At 36.5% G+C, this 14,765-nt stretch overlaps 1 protein-coding gene across 1 annotated transcript in view; it reads left to right on the top strand.

The window, feature by feature from the left end:
* The window catches only part of LOC145239813 (DNA polymerase theta-like), a 168,893-nt gene that overhangs the window by 116,005 nt on the left and 38,123 nt on the right, over positions 1–14,765 (top strand). The window contains exons 18-21 of the mRNA XM_080103341.1: positions 1,747–1,875; positions 5,954–6,247; positions 9,327–9,539; positions 13,368–13,495. Coding sequence (XP_079959467.1) covers positions 1,747–1,875; positions 5,954–6,247; positions 9,327–9,539; positions 13,368–13,495 — 764 coding nt within the window. The remainder of the gene's footprint in view (positions 1–1,746; positions 1,876–5,953; positions 6,248–9,326; positions 9,540–13,367; positions 13,496–14,765) is intronic.

Below are 14,765 nucleotides of genomic sequence, written 5' to 3'. Positions count from 1 at the left end.
TTCATGAGGACGATGTTGGAAATGAGCAAGTGGCCTCCTTTGTCGGTCTTGTCAATTTCATCATATGGACAGTCGCGAATCCAGTGGTATTTACACCCACACTTGAAACAAACACCGCTGCTGCTGCTGTCGCTTTCAACCTTGTGGTTTGAATTTCTTTTGATGTTGTTGTTGTTGTAGTGGGTTGAATTTTGGTTGCGACCCCTACCCCATCTGCCAGCCCCACGACTGGTGAGACTGGCTGTTTTATCACCGTGACGGCGGCCTCGACCACGACTACTGGTGTAGTAGGTGTTTTCAGTTTCGTCAGTGGTGAAAATAATGTCAGATTCGGTTTTCATAGCAACCGGAGGAGTTTTCGGCGGTGAATGAGTTTCAAAGTCATTAAGAATTTTTTTTAATTGTTTAGACATTTCTCCGAGTGTTAGTTCTCGAACGGTGGCTTTTATTAAGCGTTCGTTTTCGGGGGTGAGGTTGGCGCTTTTGAGAGCTCTGAACGTTAGGACCGGCTCGGGAAGAATTATGTTGAATTCTTTCAATTTGGCAATGTGGCGTTCAAATTCAATTAGAAATGTATCTATTGCCATGCCGCTCTTTCTTTGGTGACTTTCGAATGCCTCGTACGCCCTAAATGCTGCCTGGTTTGCGTCTTCTAAAAAGAGGGTGTCCAACTTTTGATATACTATCTCCATTCCGTTTTCGGCATTGAGTAAAGTGATATCCAATTCAAGCAGCGCCTCTCTCGCTTTTCCTTCCAAGGACAAAAGCACGACGGGGGCCCGTTTTCTTTCATCTAAAGTAGTGGCTAGTTCCCATATGCGCATTTCTTTCTTCCAGGAATTATATTTTTCCGTGTTTAACGTTGGTAGGGGAATGTATTTAGAGGCCATGTTTTTTTTTGTTTGTTAGTTTTGATACGCTCTGCTACCAATGTAGAAACAAATAAACACAGATAACGGGAGTAGGGTTGAGGAGGGTTTATTCAACACGTGTGTACAGGTCGCGCCATATTTTTCGAAAAGTACCGTTTACACCGTCGCCGGTAGGGAAGTTAACTCTCTGTTGTGAAGAGTGTTCAAGGGACACAACTGGGTAGAGTTAACAATTATTTTATTTGGTTTTGGTTTAAGAAAAATCTTCCATTGCTGGTAGTAATGATAAAATAATAAATATTGATTTCAAACTACCAGTAAAACTGGTCCTGGATATGACCTAAAACTATATCTGATGGTGAGGCTCCATTTCGCGGGCTTTGGGGAGTGTGGAGCCACCCTTTAATTGCCATTGCTCCCAGGTCCACTCTGACCCGGAGTGGTAGTATCTGTTAGGGTACAAACTATGGGTTAAATAGAAACTGACTTGAAAGAAACAAAATATAGTCTATTAAAAAATAACTAGATTCGGCATTAAATAACCAGAAAAAGGTTGATATGCCATAAAACAAAAACAACTAGTAAAACTAAAATCTTAAGATCACCTGCTCTGAAAAAATATATGCATATTTAAGATGTGTTTTACGGTAATTGGAAAAAAATAACCATTTTGTAGTTAAATATTTAGAGATTTATAAAGAATCAGAAGTGGTAATTTAGTACAGAATCAATAATTGTATCAAAATATTGGAATCATCCCATCACTAACCAGAGGTAAGAAGTTCTTGAAAAGTGTTGCATGAAATGGTGTGCGACTCCTAAATAAATGCATTTTGAAAACTGAAAACCTAATTCTGTACGCTTCGATTTTCAGGTCAACGTCAGAGAATCAATGTGGATGGCTTGAAGGTTGAAGAAGAAGGAGTGATGGTTGTTGGAATGGCTGTCTGTTGGAATTATCAGGATTCTTATTATTTGTCTTTCACAGAAACAAGCTCAACAGGTAAGAATTGTGGAATTGTTTGTTTTTTGTTTTTTTTAATAAAAAATATTTTAAATTTGAAAATCGTCAAAATGCCTTTGAAACCATGTATAAGATGCAAATATTTTTTTATTAAAAATCAGTTTTCTTTTTTTCTTGATTTTTACTTAAAATTTTTTGGATAACTTTTTTCAATATCAACAAAGATTGAAAGTATTTCACAAGAAATATAATGGTATTAGCTGTTTTTTATTTTTTTTGTAATTAGTAAAATTGTTTCTTCTTGGTATCATCAAAGTGTCCATCCATTGTTATTGACATGATTTTAGAAACAGCTCCGTTTGTATAGAATTTTAATAGCACACGGCTTTTATAGTGTATTTAAAATGAAAAACATAAGATGGCACATAAGTTCTGATTTTTTTTTTTTTGATTAACTCTATGAAATCTCCATACACCAAAATATCATATTTCAGTGCATTTTATGATCAGGCAGTTTTTGTGGTGATTTTTAGGATAGAGCTGAGTCTCTAGTATGCAATACACCTGAACAATCAATTTTCACTATAACCAGTTTAAACACCTTCAGTTTTAAAGTGGTTTAGTAAAATCATGGAGCCATATCTACGATGACTTTGAGTCAGAATCCAGATCAGTGTGCATATTAAAGGCTAAGTAATATTTTAAAGGATAAACTTCCTAAGGAGCAGAATTTATCTCTCGATGTCACTGGTGTAGTCCAAAGTAATAGCGAAAGGTTACTGCAACTCGGCAGTCTTTTTTCACAGAAGTCACAAAATTTGATGAAAGGGCAGCACTTGATTCACAGAAGAATTCATTAAATTTAGTTGCATGAATCTTAATAAATTTAAAACCCTGTGGACTGTCCAGGCGTCCTTGCTTGCTTGCTTACATCTTGTCTTATTTATTCAAAAATTTTTGTTGTCATAATTGATTATTTTGTCAGACAAGCTTAATTTTACAAAAAAATTCTTCATTAGTTTTGGTTTCAGTTTGGATTCTAGCTCATGGCAGTCAAGTCATTTTTTTTTTTACTTTTAAAATCACTAATATATATTGGGTAGAATATAATATATAATAATCAGTAGAGAATTGACACTAATAATATGTATGAAATCAGCATAAATTAAAATAATGTAATTAAGCGTATGTTACAACCAGGCAGTATGTTACAACCAGGCAAGGCCGGATACATCTGCTAATAATATATGAGTGCGCATAAACATGACCTCATTTTTTTTTTTTATCTTCTTTACATGAGAGTTTTAATAAGCAAATTAAATTGTTCATTTCTCATGCTTGAGTGATAAAAGAATTTGCTATAGTTAAAGTGACCGTATCTTGGTGTGTATATAATTGTGGCAGATTTAATTAACGTTTTCGGATGTAACAGTTTACTTACAGCTGTTATCCACTCTATGCACACATAGTTCCTATTTACAATGCCTCCCCATGGGACAGAGTTAGAGACCAGGGTCTTTTTTTAATGTGGGGAAAAGTAACAAAAATGTAAAATTGTCTCAGTCGTGAAAGAGAACAAGAAATTGAAGTGCAGCATCCGAAGAACAGGTACTACACTTTGAGTTATATATTTTTTATTTACTCTGAAAAGTTTACAACCAAAACAGAAATAAACAAAAAATTAGACACAAGGCCACTCAAAAATTTTTTTTGGGGGGGGGTTCTATAGTCATCTTCGTCACTGTAACTTTGCTAGTCTATGTTTGATCCTAGCTAAAGTTCTCGTTCACCACAATACCTCAAGCACGCCAGGGGTCGTTCTACCTGATTTTTCCAAATCGTATCATGTTTTTTTTTTTTTAAATAAACAATAAAATAAATTGGTAAACATGAAATTGTATAAAAAGTCATTTACACTTTGATCTTGGCTCATGTATACACATACACTTATCAACATTTTGTTTTCATATGAAATTTTACATTTAATGTAATTTTCATAACATTAATAAATATCTAGAGACTGCTGGTGAGGTTGGACATAGCCATTTTGTAGTAGAGTCTGTATCTATCTGACTTGGTTGCTTGAGATGAAAAAGAAAAGGGTTATCAGAGGTTCATACAAAATATATGAACATCTTCTATGCAATTAATTTAACTGCATTTAAATTTTCTTAACACAGGAACACAAGAATATAAGACAGCCTTGGCTCAGTCGAAATTGAACCCAGGTCTTATGTCTCGAATGAGAATTTGTATCTCATCTTTTGCCAAATCATGGCAAGAGGTAAGGAAAGCAATGTCGCATTCTTGTCATAGTGATGTCTCTGAAGGAACTGTTTTTAAGAGGTTCCAAATCCTGTCTTGATAGAGTTCGAAACCGACTTTGAAATTTAGTAGGTGATACCCTTTTTTCTTCCCTACAACCTCTTTCCCACAGAAGAGACACTGCCAACCTGTATCACTATTTTCATGATAGGTGCTCATCTGAACTCCAATTTATTGTCCCTGCTTGCCAAATTTTCACAAAAAACACTCGACTAGCTAAAACCACTATGTATGATTTTATCCAATCTCTATCTGTGCCTAAATGTAAATGCAGATTCCATGAAAAAACTTCTTTCCCAAAACTGCCCGCCTTTGGAACACTGTTCCACTGGCATACTTCCTAGCTATATACAACATGGTAGCCTTCAAATCTAATGTAAACAAGTTCCTGTTGGGTCGTCCTCATAAATAATCAAATTCCACCCAATTTACATCATTAAGGATTACTTCACCTACCACCGTACATTCATTAACCCTATCCTTGAGTGACCTTCTGGCCTTGATAAGTGGTGACTCCCAAATAAAAAATAAAAAATTAAGGCTGAGTGGAAATGAGGAAAGGCAGACATGTGCAAAAGATGGATATTACATGAACAGTAGAAGGTTGACCGTTGGGTTTACTCTCACTTTCCTTATTTTCTTTAGCCCTCCATGAGCTACATGTCTGACAAAGGAGGAAGAATTGCTGTTTTCTGGGTCAGAATAACTTTTATCGTTGTCTAGTTTTTGACTTTGAAGTGATATTTTTATTTAGCTTGTAGAAATGGAAGAAGACAAGAAAGGAAGTTTTGTAAAGATAAGACAACGAAATGAAGTCTCATATTAACGTTTAAAAGCAACTTTATTTGTCATCTTCGCTAGTAGCATTTACAAGAGAGAAAAGGGTTAGTAACTGGAATGTTATTGTGTCTAAGGATAGATTGAATATTATACCGGCTTGTTGAATGAGAAAATAGTTCAGTTTATACATGTTGTAGTCAATAGTAGTCGGGATAAAGAATTAGACAGTTCTGCGACGTAGATAAGCTGAGCTGGTTAATGGTGAAAGAAAGGGAAAGGTATTCAGTGTGCGTCTAGTCTATGTATCGACATGAGTAGTCCTGTAGCTTGTAAAGAAAGTTTGTGCATGTACCACATGTTGTGGACAAAGGATTAAAGAGTTCCATAGTGTGAGAAAGAAGGTCGGGTGCAAAGATAGCCATGTTGGCTTGTGGTACTTGCGTTAGCTGGGGGCTAAAGCCCCCCCCCCCCCCCCAGCGAGTTGTGCTGCCGGCCAAAGCAGGGAGAAAGAGAAAGAGCGTTGTTGGTTTCAAGTTTTATACACCTGGTCACGTGACTGAGAGCTGGCTTGTGATTGGATAAGTCAGGAACAAAATCGATTTCAAATCTCGAGCTGCAAGATCTAGCTCCTGCCTGTGATTGTAGCAATTTCAACTGCTACAGTCTCATTCTAACATTTAAAAACGGCTTTATTGGTCATCTTTGTAAAAAAAAAAAAAAAAAAAAGTGGGGGGGGGGGCATAGTTATAGTGAAAGAAAGGATTGTGAATTTTTTTGATGATTCCATGGATGGTACTTTTTTGTGGGGGGAAGGGAGTAGGTGTCATCCCTTACAATTCTGTAAGAACAAAGTGTAATCAGATGACGAGAAACTGAGACCAGTTTACATGTTTTTATTAGTGACTTATATCTGTATTAATTGATTGAACATATCACTAGAACATTTTAAAGTTTACCAAAAAATTTTTAAATCTGTAAACAAACTACTTTTTATCTTTTTTTTTTTTATTAGATGACCTTGATGATTCCTTGGCAGCCCCGCCCCTTGATCCTGAAATAAGCATTACCGACCGCTTGCAGGCTGTTAGGAAGATTCTTACATTGCATACTAAAGATCGAAGGACCATCGTGGCTTTTGATGTAAAGTCCATGTACAGGGTCCTGGCACAATGTTGTTTAGTTGCTCCCAGATACCATTTCGAAGATCCGAAGATTGCTGCTTGGATGCTGAATCCAGGGGCAAAGGAAAACAGTTTCCAGAGAATTATCTATGATTACCTACCATCGGAACAGCACCTGCTTGACGGTTTGTAAAATTGCATATTATTTAACAGAATTTAAATGGATCAGAGGTTTCCAACCTTATCTTGCTTCTGAATTCCTTGAGAGTGATTTTTTTTTTTTAATCAAGTATTTATTTCTAGGTTAATAAAAATTAACGGGGGAAACAATTTTGTTATTTAACCTTTATCCTTGATCTTTGAAAATTTCAATAGAAACTTATCTTTTTTTAAAAATTTTTTTACAAGGTGGTCACCACTTATGAAGGCCCGGAAGCCATTCGGAGATAAGGGTTGTTGCGTGTACAGTACGTTAGTATTGGAGATTTGATAAAGTGTCTTACTTAAGGGGGCGGTTCATCAGGAATTTGTTTATGTTGGACTTGAAGACATCCAGGTTGTAGTCAGGTGGGAAACAGGCAAACGGAACAGAGTTCCACAGGCGTGCACTTCTACGAAAGAAGCTTTGTTCATGGAATCTATGTTTTGGTTTTGGCACAGTTAAAGAGTGGGGGAAATTTTTGATAGTGGTTTCAGCTAGACGGGTGTTTTTTGTGAAAGATTGGCAAGGGGGGGACCAGAGATTGGAGCTCAGACGAGCACTTACCATGGAAGTAACGATAAAACAAAGACAGGCTTGCAACGTCTCTCCTGTGGGAGAGAGGTTGCAGGGAAGAGAAAAAGGCATTCCACACTAAGCCACAAAGTCTATTTTGTACTCTGTTAAGGCAGGATAGGCTGTTTTTGGCAGCTCCTGCCCAGATGTGGCAGCAGTACTCCATCCATAAAGCAAACACAAATAGATAGAAACTTTTTTGTGGGTTCTCTTAAAGCTTCTGCAGACTCCCCCAGAATTTATGTGGATCCAGGTTGGGAATCCAGCTTGTTTGATTCGTCGGTCTAGTGATTTCTATCGATTTACTGTTTGGATAACTCGATATAATATAACTTACCAAAAAATTGTTTCAATTGTTCTAATTCATTGTAATTTATAATTAACTGAACAAGTCATCTAACTCTCTCTTTGTTATCTATGTCTTTGTTTTGACCTCTCACGCTGTTAATTTGCCACTCTCAAATATTAATGTCTCCTTAAAGGAAGAGTAACCTACGGCTAATTTATATAGTGTGTTCATACGCACTTTAAACATGTATTTGTAAATTAGTAAAATAATAGGCCATTTTACTTCTGTATTATCCATAAGGAATCTATCGAAGTAAACAACTTATTTTCTATTATGCAAGAAGAATTTCTGAACAAATATGTCAGAGTCGATGAATTTTTTAATGGAATCAATGTGGAACAAAATAATACTAGTGGTTGCGATCCAACATGTCACAGCTATGTTTAGTGTGTTTGTGTATATATATATATATATATATATATGATGGACTCTCCCATCGATTTCGACGTATGAGCTTACGCCACAACAATTAAGTTGCTCAGAAATGATTGGATAATTTGTTTATAGTGGTGAAGGCTTTGTGTAGAATCATTCAAACTTAGTATTACTGCTAACCTTTGTCAGTGCAGACGACTGCCACGGGACAGAGTATACAGTAAACCACAGGTTTTTACATCAGTTTCCTTCTGTTAGATACATGTTCTAATGAAGACTGGGGGTGCATCTCTCCCAGTGAATTAATGCACCCCCAAATACCAACCTGTAAATTTCTATGACTCGGTGCGGTACATTAGTGACACACAATATGGTTTCCGTTCTGCTAGATCTACAGCAAATGTGCTTACAGTTATATCTCATAGGATTAGCGAATCTCTTGCCGGAGGCAACCTTTCTAGGGCAATTGCTCTTGACATATCTAAGGCCTTTGATAGGGTATGGCATGAAGGTTTACTTCACAAGATCTCTAGCTATGGTATAGCTGGAAATGTCCTCTCAATTATTAAATCATTTCTTTCTCATAGATTCATAAGAGTAGTGGTTGAGGGGCAAAAATCAGAAGCTCACAGTATTAATGCCGGTGTCCCTCAGGGGTCCATCCTGGGCCCAACTCTTTTCCTGATCTACATTAATGATCTTCCAAATCACATCCTTACATCATTTGTAGACATTTATGCTGACGACATTACCATATATGGTAGCACATATAAGACAGTAAATGACCAAGTTCTCTCCGATTCTCTCTCCTCTGATCTTGAGCACGTGATACAATGGGGAAATGAGTGGCTGGTTACTTTTAATGCATCTAAAACCAAGCTTCTCTTTTTACATCATCAACGTTCTGATCCACATCTGGCATCAATTGAAATGAATGGCTCTCGTCTTGAGGAGGCCTCAAGTTTTGACAAGCTTCTGAGCTTCACCTTTACTCCTGATCTTAAATGGAAATCGTACATCAAATCTGTTGCCAAGGCCACTGGAAAAATGGTGGGATCCTTTTATCGATCCAGTAGATGTCTCACTGCTGATGCAATTCTCTATCTATATAAGAGCCAGGTACGTCCAAGGATGGAATACTGTTGCAATACTGTTGCCACATCTGGGCAGGAGCTGCTAGAAAGACTTGTCCTACCTTGATTAAGTTCAAAATAGACTTCGTAGCCTCGCAGAAGATTCCTTTTCTCTTCCCTGCAACTTCTGTCGCACAGAAGAGATGTTGCGATTTTGTCTCTGATGTATCGTTATTTTCATGGAACGTGTTTGACTGAGCTTCAGTCTATGGTCCCCCCTCGCCAAACTTTCACAAGAAACACTCGTCTAGCTGAAAACACTATCAATAATTCCCCCCACTCGTTATCTGTGCCTAAACTTAAACGTAGATTCCATGAACAAAGCTTCTTTCTTAAAACTGCACGCCTGTGGAATTGTCTTCCGTTTTCCTGCTTTCCAGCTGACTACAATATGGTTGTCTTCAAGTCTAACGTAAACAAGTTCTTGATTAGCTGTTCCACTTGTTAACAAATTTACCGAATTTCCATTTACTAACAATTACTATATTGTCCAATTTCTACTGTACACTCTTTAACCCTTATCCTCGAGTGGCCTCTTGGCCTTGATAATGTGGTGATGCCTATGTAAAAAAAACAAAAAAAAAAACATTCAGTTTTTTTTATGACTTATTTATTCATTGTGTTATCTTAAGGTCTCGGCGGCGGAATTGGTCGCAGTAGTCTTGGTCTGACAGTTGACAATCCTGGATCTGGACGTTATCGTGCAACTGCAGAGTCCGTTCTCGTGTGGCATTTAATGAAACATCTTAAGAATTGTCTACAAGAAGAAGGAATTTACCAAACTTTTCAAGAGACTGAGATGCCTGTTGTATGCACTGTTAGTCGGATGGAACTGAATGGCATTGGTAAGTTAGTCATGAATTTGTTGATGTTATTAACGATAAAAGATGTAATTATGGTTTATATATTTTTGGATAATTATATAATTGTTACATGAAAGTTTAATTTCAATCTCTATTTATAAAAACTTAGTTATATGTTTATATGTACAGAATTCACTCCTAAATTAATTAACTGATTATTATAAATTTTGGAACACAGCATCTAGGTACAAGGGTGTAAAATATGGGATATATTTAGTTTTTGTTTATTTAATAAATAATTGTGTGCTATTATTTGTTTTTAATTTTATTGTATTATTTTGCTCTGGAAAATAAAAAGTTTTATGTTTATAACAACAAAAAAATTTTATAGATAAATTCTTATTTTTGTGAGCATAGTATAGCAAAAATCTCTACTTATATATAAAAGGTAGTTTGTATGTCTGTGTGAGTTCTCTATGGACTTTGTACTTTGTGTCTAGGAGTGTTCTTAGATAGGTTTTGTATCAAAATGCCTCTGATAAGTATCAAAAGTTGATAATCAGATAAAATTTCATTAAAGAAGGAGCAGTCTGATTTTGATAAAAGTTAACCTCCTTATACAACCTAACATCACCAAGTGTATTTGAGAAATTTTATGACCGCACAAGCAGAAGGGCCTGGCATATAAAATCAACAGGTGGTACTTTGATAAGAGAGGGGCGCGTTCGAAATGAATGTTTCTGTTCAGAGCACAATTGAATCATGATATGTGACTTTTGCATTTTAAATTTTAATTCCAGCCTATATATAAAAGTAATTTTATAAAACAGTAGGTTCTCTACAGTGCAATGTAGATAACAATGTATTATGAACTAAATTGCTCCGGGAAAGTATAGGAAGTTTCCTCTCTGTGCACCACAATGGGTCCCTGACTAGAGCAATCGATTTGATTGAAAAGTGAGCGATTTCACCAATTTCAGTGAAAATATAAGTATTGGAAGTGTGGAGCATTTGTTGATCGTCATTCAATCCTAGGCGACGTCGGGTTTTCCTGATAGCTATTAGTAAACATTTTAGAGGGGGTTTGGTAATTTATTTGAAAACAATAATGCCTTGAAATGAAAAAAAAAAATGTTTTGAGGATAGAAGAAAGTATATGATCGAGATCTACTTTTTTTGTATTTACATGCAATCTCTTGCATAGTGATTGATATGGGGTTCAGTTGGATAACACAGGCATGTCCAAACTCGCGTGGTAGAACGCAGGTGAAAATATCTAGGATATTTGGAAACAATGCTGGGATAAGCAGAGAATGTATTCCCCAAAATGTAAATACCCTCCACCTTGCCTTACCCAACTAGCTGCAAAATTCCACCCCTTCACTGTAGTAATCTCTAGATGCCAGAAAATTTTATACTTTGATGTGTTCTTTTTCAGACTGCTTTCCTTTAGAATTCCTTCCTGTTCCTTTTTCTATTACAGTATTAATATGCAGAAATTTAAATGTAGTGTTAATAAACATTTTTGTCCCCCACCCCCTCCCCCAAGGTTACCCCTTATAAATCTGGTCTCCTACCACAGTAGCCTTTGTCACTTCAGATGTAATATACCTTGTTTAGGATGAATAAAACTTTGAAAATAAAAAAAAAAAAAAATGGAAGAAAGGATGCCAATGTAACAGTTACATGCTCGAGATCTACTTTCTTTTGTATTTATACGCAATCTCTTGCACAGTTATTAGTATGTAGTTTGGTCAGCTAAAACAGGCATGTTAAAACTCGCATAGAAATACACTGAGTGATTACACGACTTCTGTGTATGTTCGCCTCATCTCATTTTCATCCAGGTCTGTTTGTCGAGATACCAATATAATGTTGTGGCTTAGATGGGAGGTGATTCGAAGACCCAAGATTTACGGACATGGACCAAATTCCTTTATTCTAAAACAAACCTGCCAGATAAACAAATCTATCTTGCTGTCTTTCTTGTGTTTCTAATCTGTTGACGACCCTGTTAAATAAAGTTCATTTAATTGTAGAGAAAATGTTTGTATTTTCATATGAAACTTTGGTGATCCTTTTCTTTTTTTATCTAAAAAAAAAAATATCAGTATAAACTTCAAATATCTCCAATGAACAACTCAACTCGCACCAACAAGTCTACGAAAGAAAGAAAATATAAGATACCCCATCCTTTTTTTTTTTTTACCTCATGTTCACCCTTTACAAAGCATATCACCACTTAGATGTAAGGGGCTACTATTTGGGGACATGCCTAGGAAAGATTAACAAGATATTTGTTTATGTTACATTTAAACTTCTGCATATCGGTACAGCCAGGGAAGCGGGCAGCAGGAAGGGAATTCCAAAGTCTAGAATAGAAAGCTTTCTGGCATTTAGGGACATCAACATTGAAGGGGTGAGATCTTATTGCTTGGCAGGTTTGTCGGGGATATGTATGCCAAGGGGGGTACAAGTGAAACGAGTTCATCAGAACACATTCGATTAAAATATTTTTAAAACAGGCACAGTGATGCAACATTGGGGCGATGGGACAAAGGCTGGAGCTTAATTGATAAAGTGGGACCAATTAGATTGACACTCTTTTTTGGACTTTATCTAAGAGGGAGAGACTCGTGGTAGATGCACCAACCCAGATGTGGCAACAATACTCCATGCATGGGCGAATAGTGTACCTTGTAGAAGTACAGGATACTCTCAGGTGTGAGTAGTCTTCTAGCTCGATAGAGGGAACCCACCTTCTTTGCAGCAGCCTTTGCAATGTCCTCTATGTATTTGTTCCAGTTCATGTTGCTCGCAAATGTTAGACTGAGGAGTTTGAAGGTAGAATTCTCAGGTAGGGTGTTATTTGTCATGGATATAGGCGGTTGGAGAGGCATCTTGTAATTGTTAAAGGAGAGCAGCTTAGTTTTACTAGCAATAAATGTTACTATTCATTTGCGGCCCCATTCCACTATGGTCTGGAGGTTATTTTCTAACGATTCTGCCATTGTTTTAGATTTATCTACATCTGTTCTTCCCTCATGCATATTATAGAGCCTTGTATCATCAGCAAATATACCTATCTTGGACACAATATTATCAGTGAGGTCGTTTTTGAATATCAGGAATAATAATGGTCCAAAGATCGACCCCTGAGACACTCGCGCATTAATGTTATGCTGCTTGGATGTATATCTGTCAATGACAACCTGTATGCTTCTATTGTCTAAGAAGGATCTAATTATATTTAATATATGTCCAGTTATACTTCCCTCTGATTGATTGGTTTACAAAACTCATTACATTGAGTTATACACCATATTTAAGGATTGTCACAAGCTTTTTCTTTAGATTCACTGGACATTTTCAGATTTTATTTATGTAATAATTATTATTGTTAATCTATAGAATCGTTTTCACCCAGTTTATTTCTGCAAATTTTTGTCTTACCACTCACAAAGGGCATTTTATTTCAGAGTTATTGTTTGTTTTGAAGAAATAAGAAAGAAAGAAAATATTGGCCACACCATCCTTTTCTCTGATTGATTATCTTACAATACTGTATGTAATTATGGAAACATTATATAAAGTTATACACCATACAAATTTCCTTCAGATTCCCTGAATATTTTTAGGTTTAATTTTTGTAATAATTATTATTGTTGATCTACAAAATCGTTTTCATCCAATTTATTTCTTCATATTGATGTTTTATCATTCACAAAAGACTACTTTATTTCAATCGTTATTATTATCATTGATTTAACGTCTGTTTTAGATGCTGACATGTGTTGGATGGCTTTTAGAAATTGACTTTCAAACTAACCAATCTCTGACTGCTGCTGATTTTTCTTTTACTATTTGTAGGGTTTAGCGAAGAGGAATGCGAACACTTGAAGACCATCATGCAACGCAAGTTGTCTTACCTTGAGGAAAAGGCTTACACATTGGCTGGGCATCCATTTAGTTTGTCATCAATCGATGATGTCAGTAGGGTGAGTGGATTTCATGAATTAATACTTTTCCCTTTGCTTAATTTTCTTAGTACTTGCAAGCGTTAGGTATACAATCAGTGCAGAGAATTACCGATAAGTTGAGAGATCATAACCAGTTAGCATGCAACAGGTGTAAAACAATGAAAACGCTTGAAAACTCAAGTAAGTAGAGAAAGTATAGGAGCTAATCTTCACATAAATCTTAAGACTATCTCCTATAATAATCTCTAAAAAAGAATTATCAAAGAAAGTAAAACAAGGCCCTTCTATAAATAATATATTTATTGAAGTGATCTGCACCATGGGGGTGTAGGTTGTCAGTAGTTTAAAACAGTGAGGAAAGGAATAGTAATAACATTGATTGGTTGCCAAAATTCTTTTCTAAGAGCAGTATATCTTCTTCTAGTGAAGATAGTCTGGCTTGATGTTAAAGTAATAGGCACAGGAAAGAGGACATATTTCTTCGTGGATGCCTGGAAGTTCTTTGCTTGCTGCACAATTACCAAAAGGACTGTATAAAATCGATCAAAATTCAGTCAAAATTACTGCGCCCTGGAGACTGATTGTGTGTGTGAAATGGCACTAACCCTAATTGGGTTTAACTAGTTTCCCCTGAAGGAGGAAGTTCCATGGGAGTATGAAATTCACAAGCGATCCCCAGTCGCATGTATATCCCCATTAGGGGAGATGACGATGGCAGGTTTTTGCAACTCTTACAGGGAGGTGTCGATGTCCTCCTACATGCAGCGTCTGAAATTTCCGAATTGGTCACCCATTTTAATAATAAGCAGGCTCAACATTGCTTAACTTCGGTGATCTGACGGGAACCGGTGTGTCAGCATGATTATGCTGTATATATGGAGATTTAGCAGCACTAAGACCTGGGAACACAGTAATCAAGTGTTGGAAGGCAGCACCATTTTTGTCCAATGCTTTAACGAATTTCTTCATCAAACCAAGCTTGATGTGAAGAGGAATAAGTACCTTATTCATGTCTACCAGAGGATTCTCCTTGAGGCTGTGTTCGTGTGTTCGCCAGGAACAAAAGTGCTTCTAAACCCCTAGTCTTTCTGCTTGTAATGCTGGGATAGAGCTCAACTATCCCAGAGACAGAGAAAACAGCAGTACTTTGTGAGATCTGCTTGCATACCCATAAGAAGACCAATGACCTTGAGGTCCCCAAACAGACTCCAATGGTACTCGCTGTAGTTAATAGCTTCTAAAAGAATCTCCATATTGTCGTGCTCCTTTAAATGAACAGAGTGTGCAA

The sequence above is a fragment of the Euprymna scolopes genome, chromosome 19 (assembly GCF_053919585.1).
Source record: "Euprymna scolopes isolate OS-2025 chromosome 19, ASM5391958v1, whole genome shotgun sequence".
Classification (NCBI taxonomy): domain Eukaryota; kingdom Metazoa; phylum Mollusca; class Cephalopoda; order Sepiida; family Sepiolidae; genus Euprymna; species Euprymna scolopes.
Note: the sequence above shows the minus strand (reverse complement) of the source record. Positions and strands in the feature narration are given on the sequence as shown.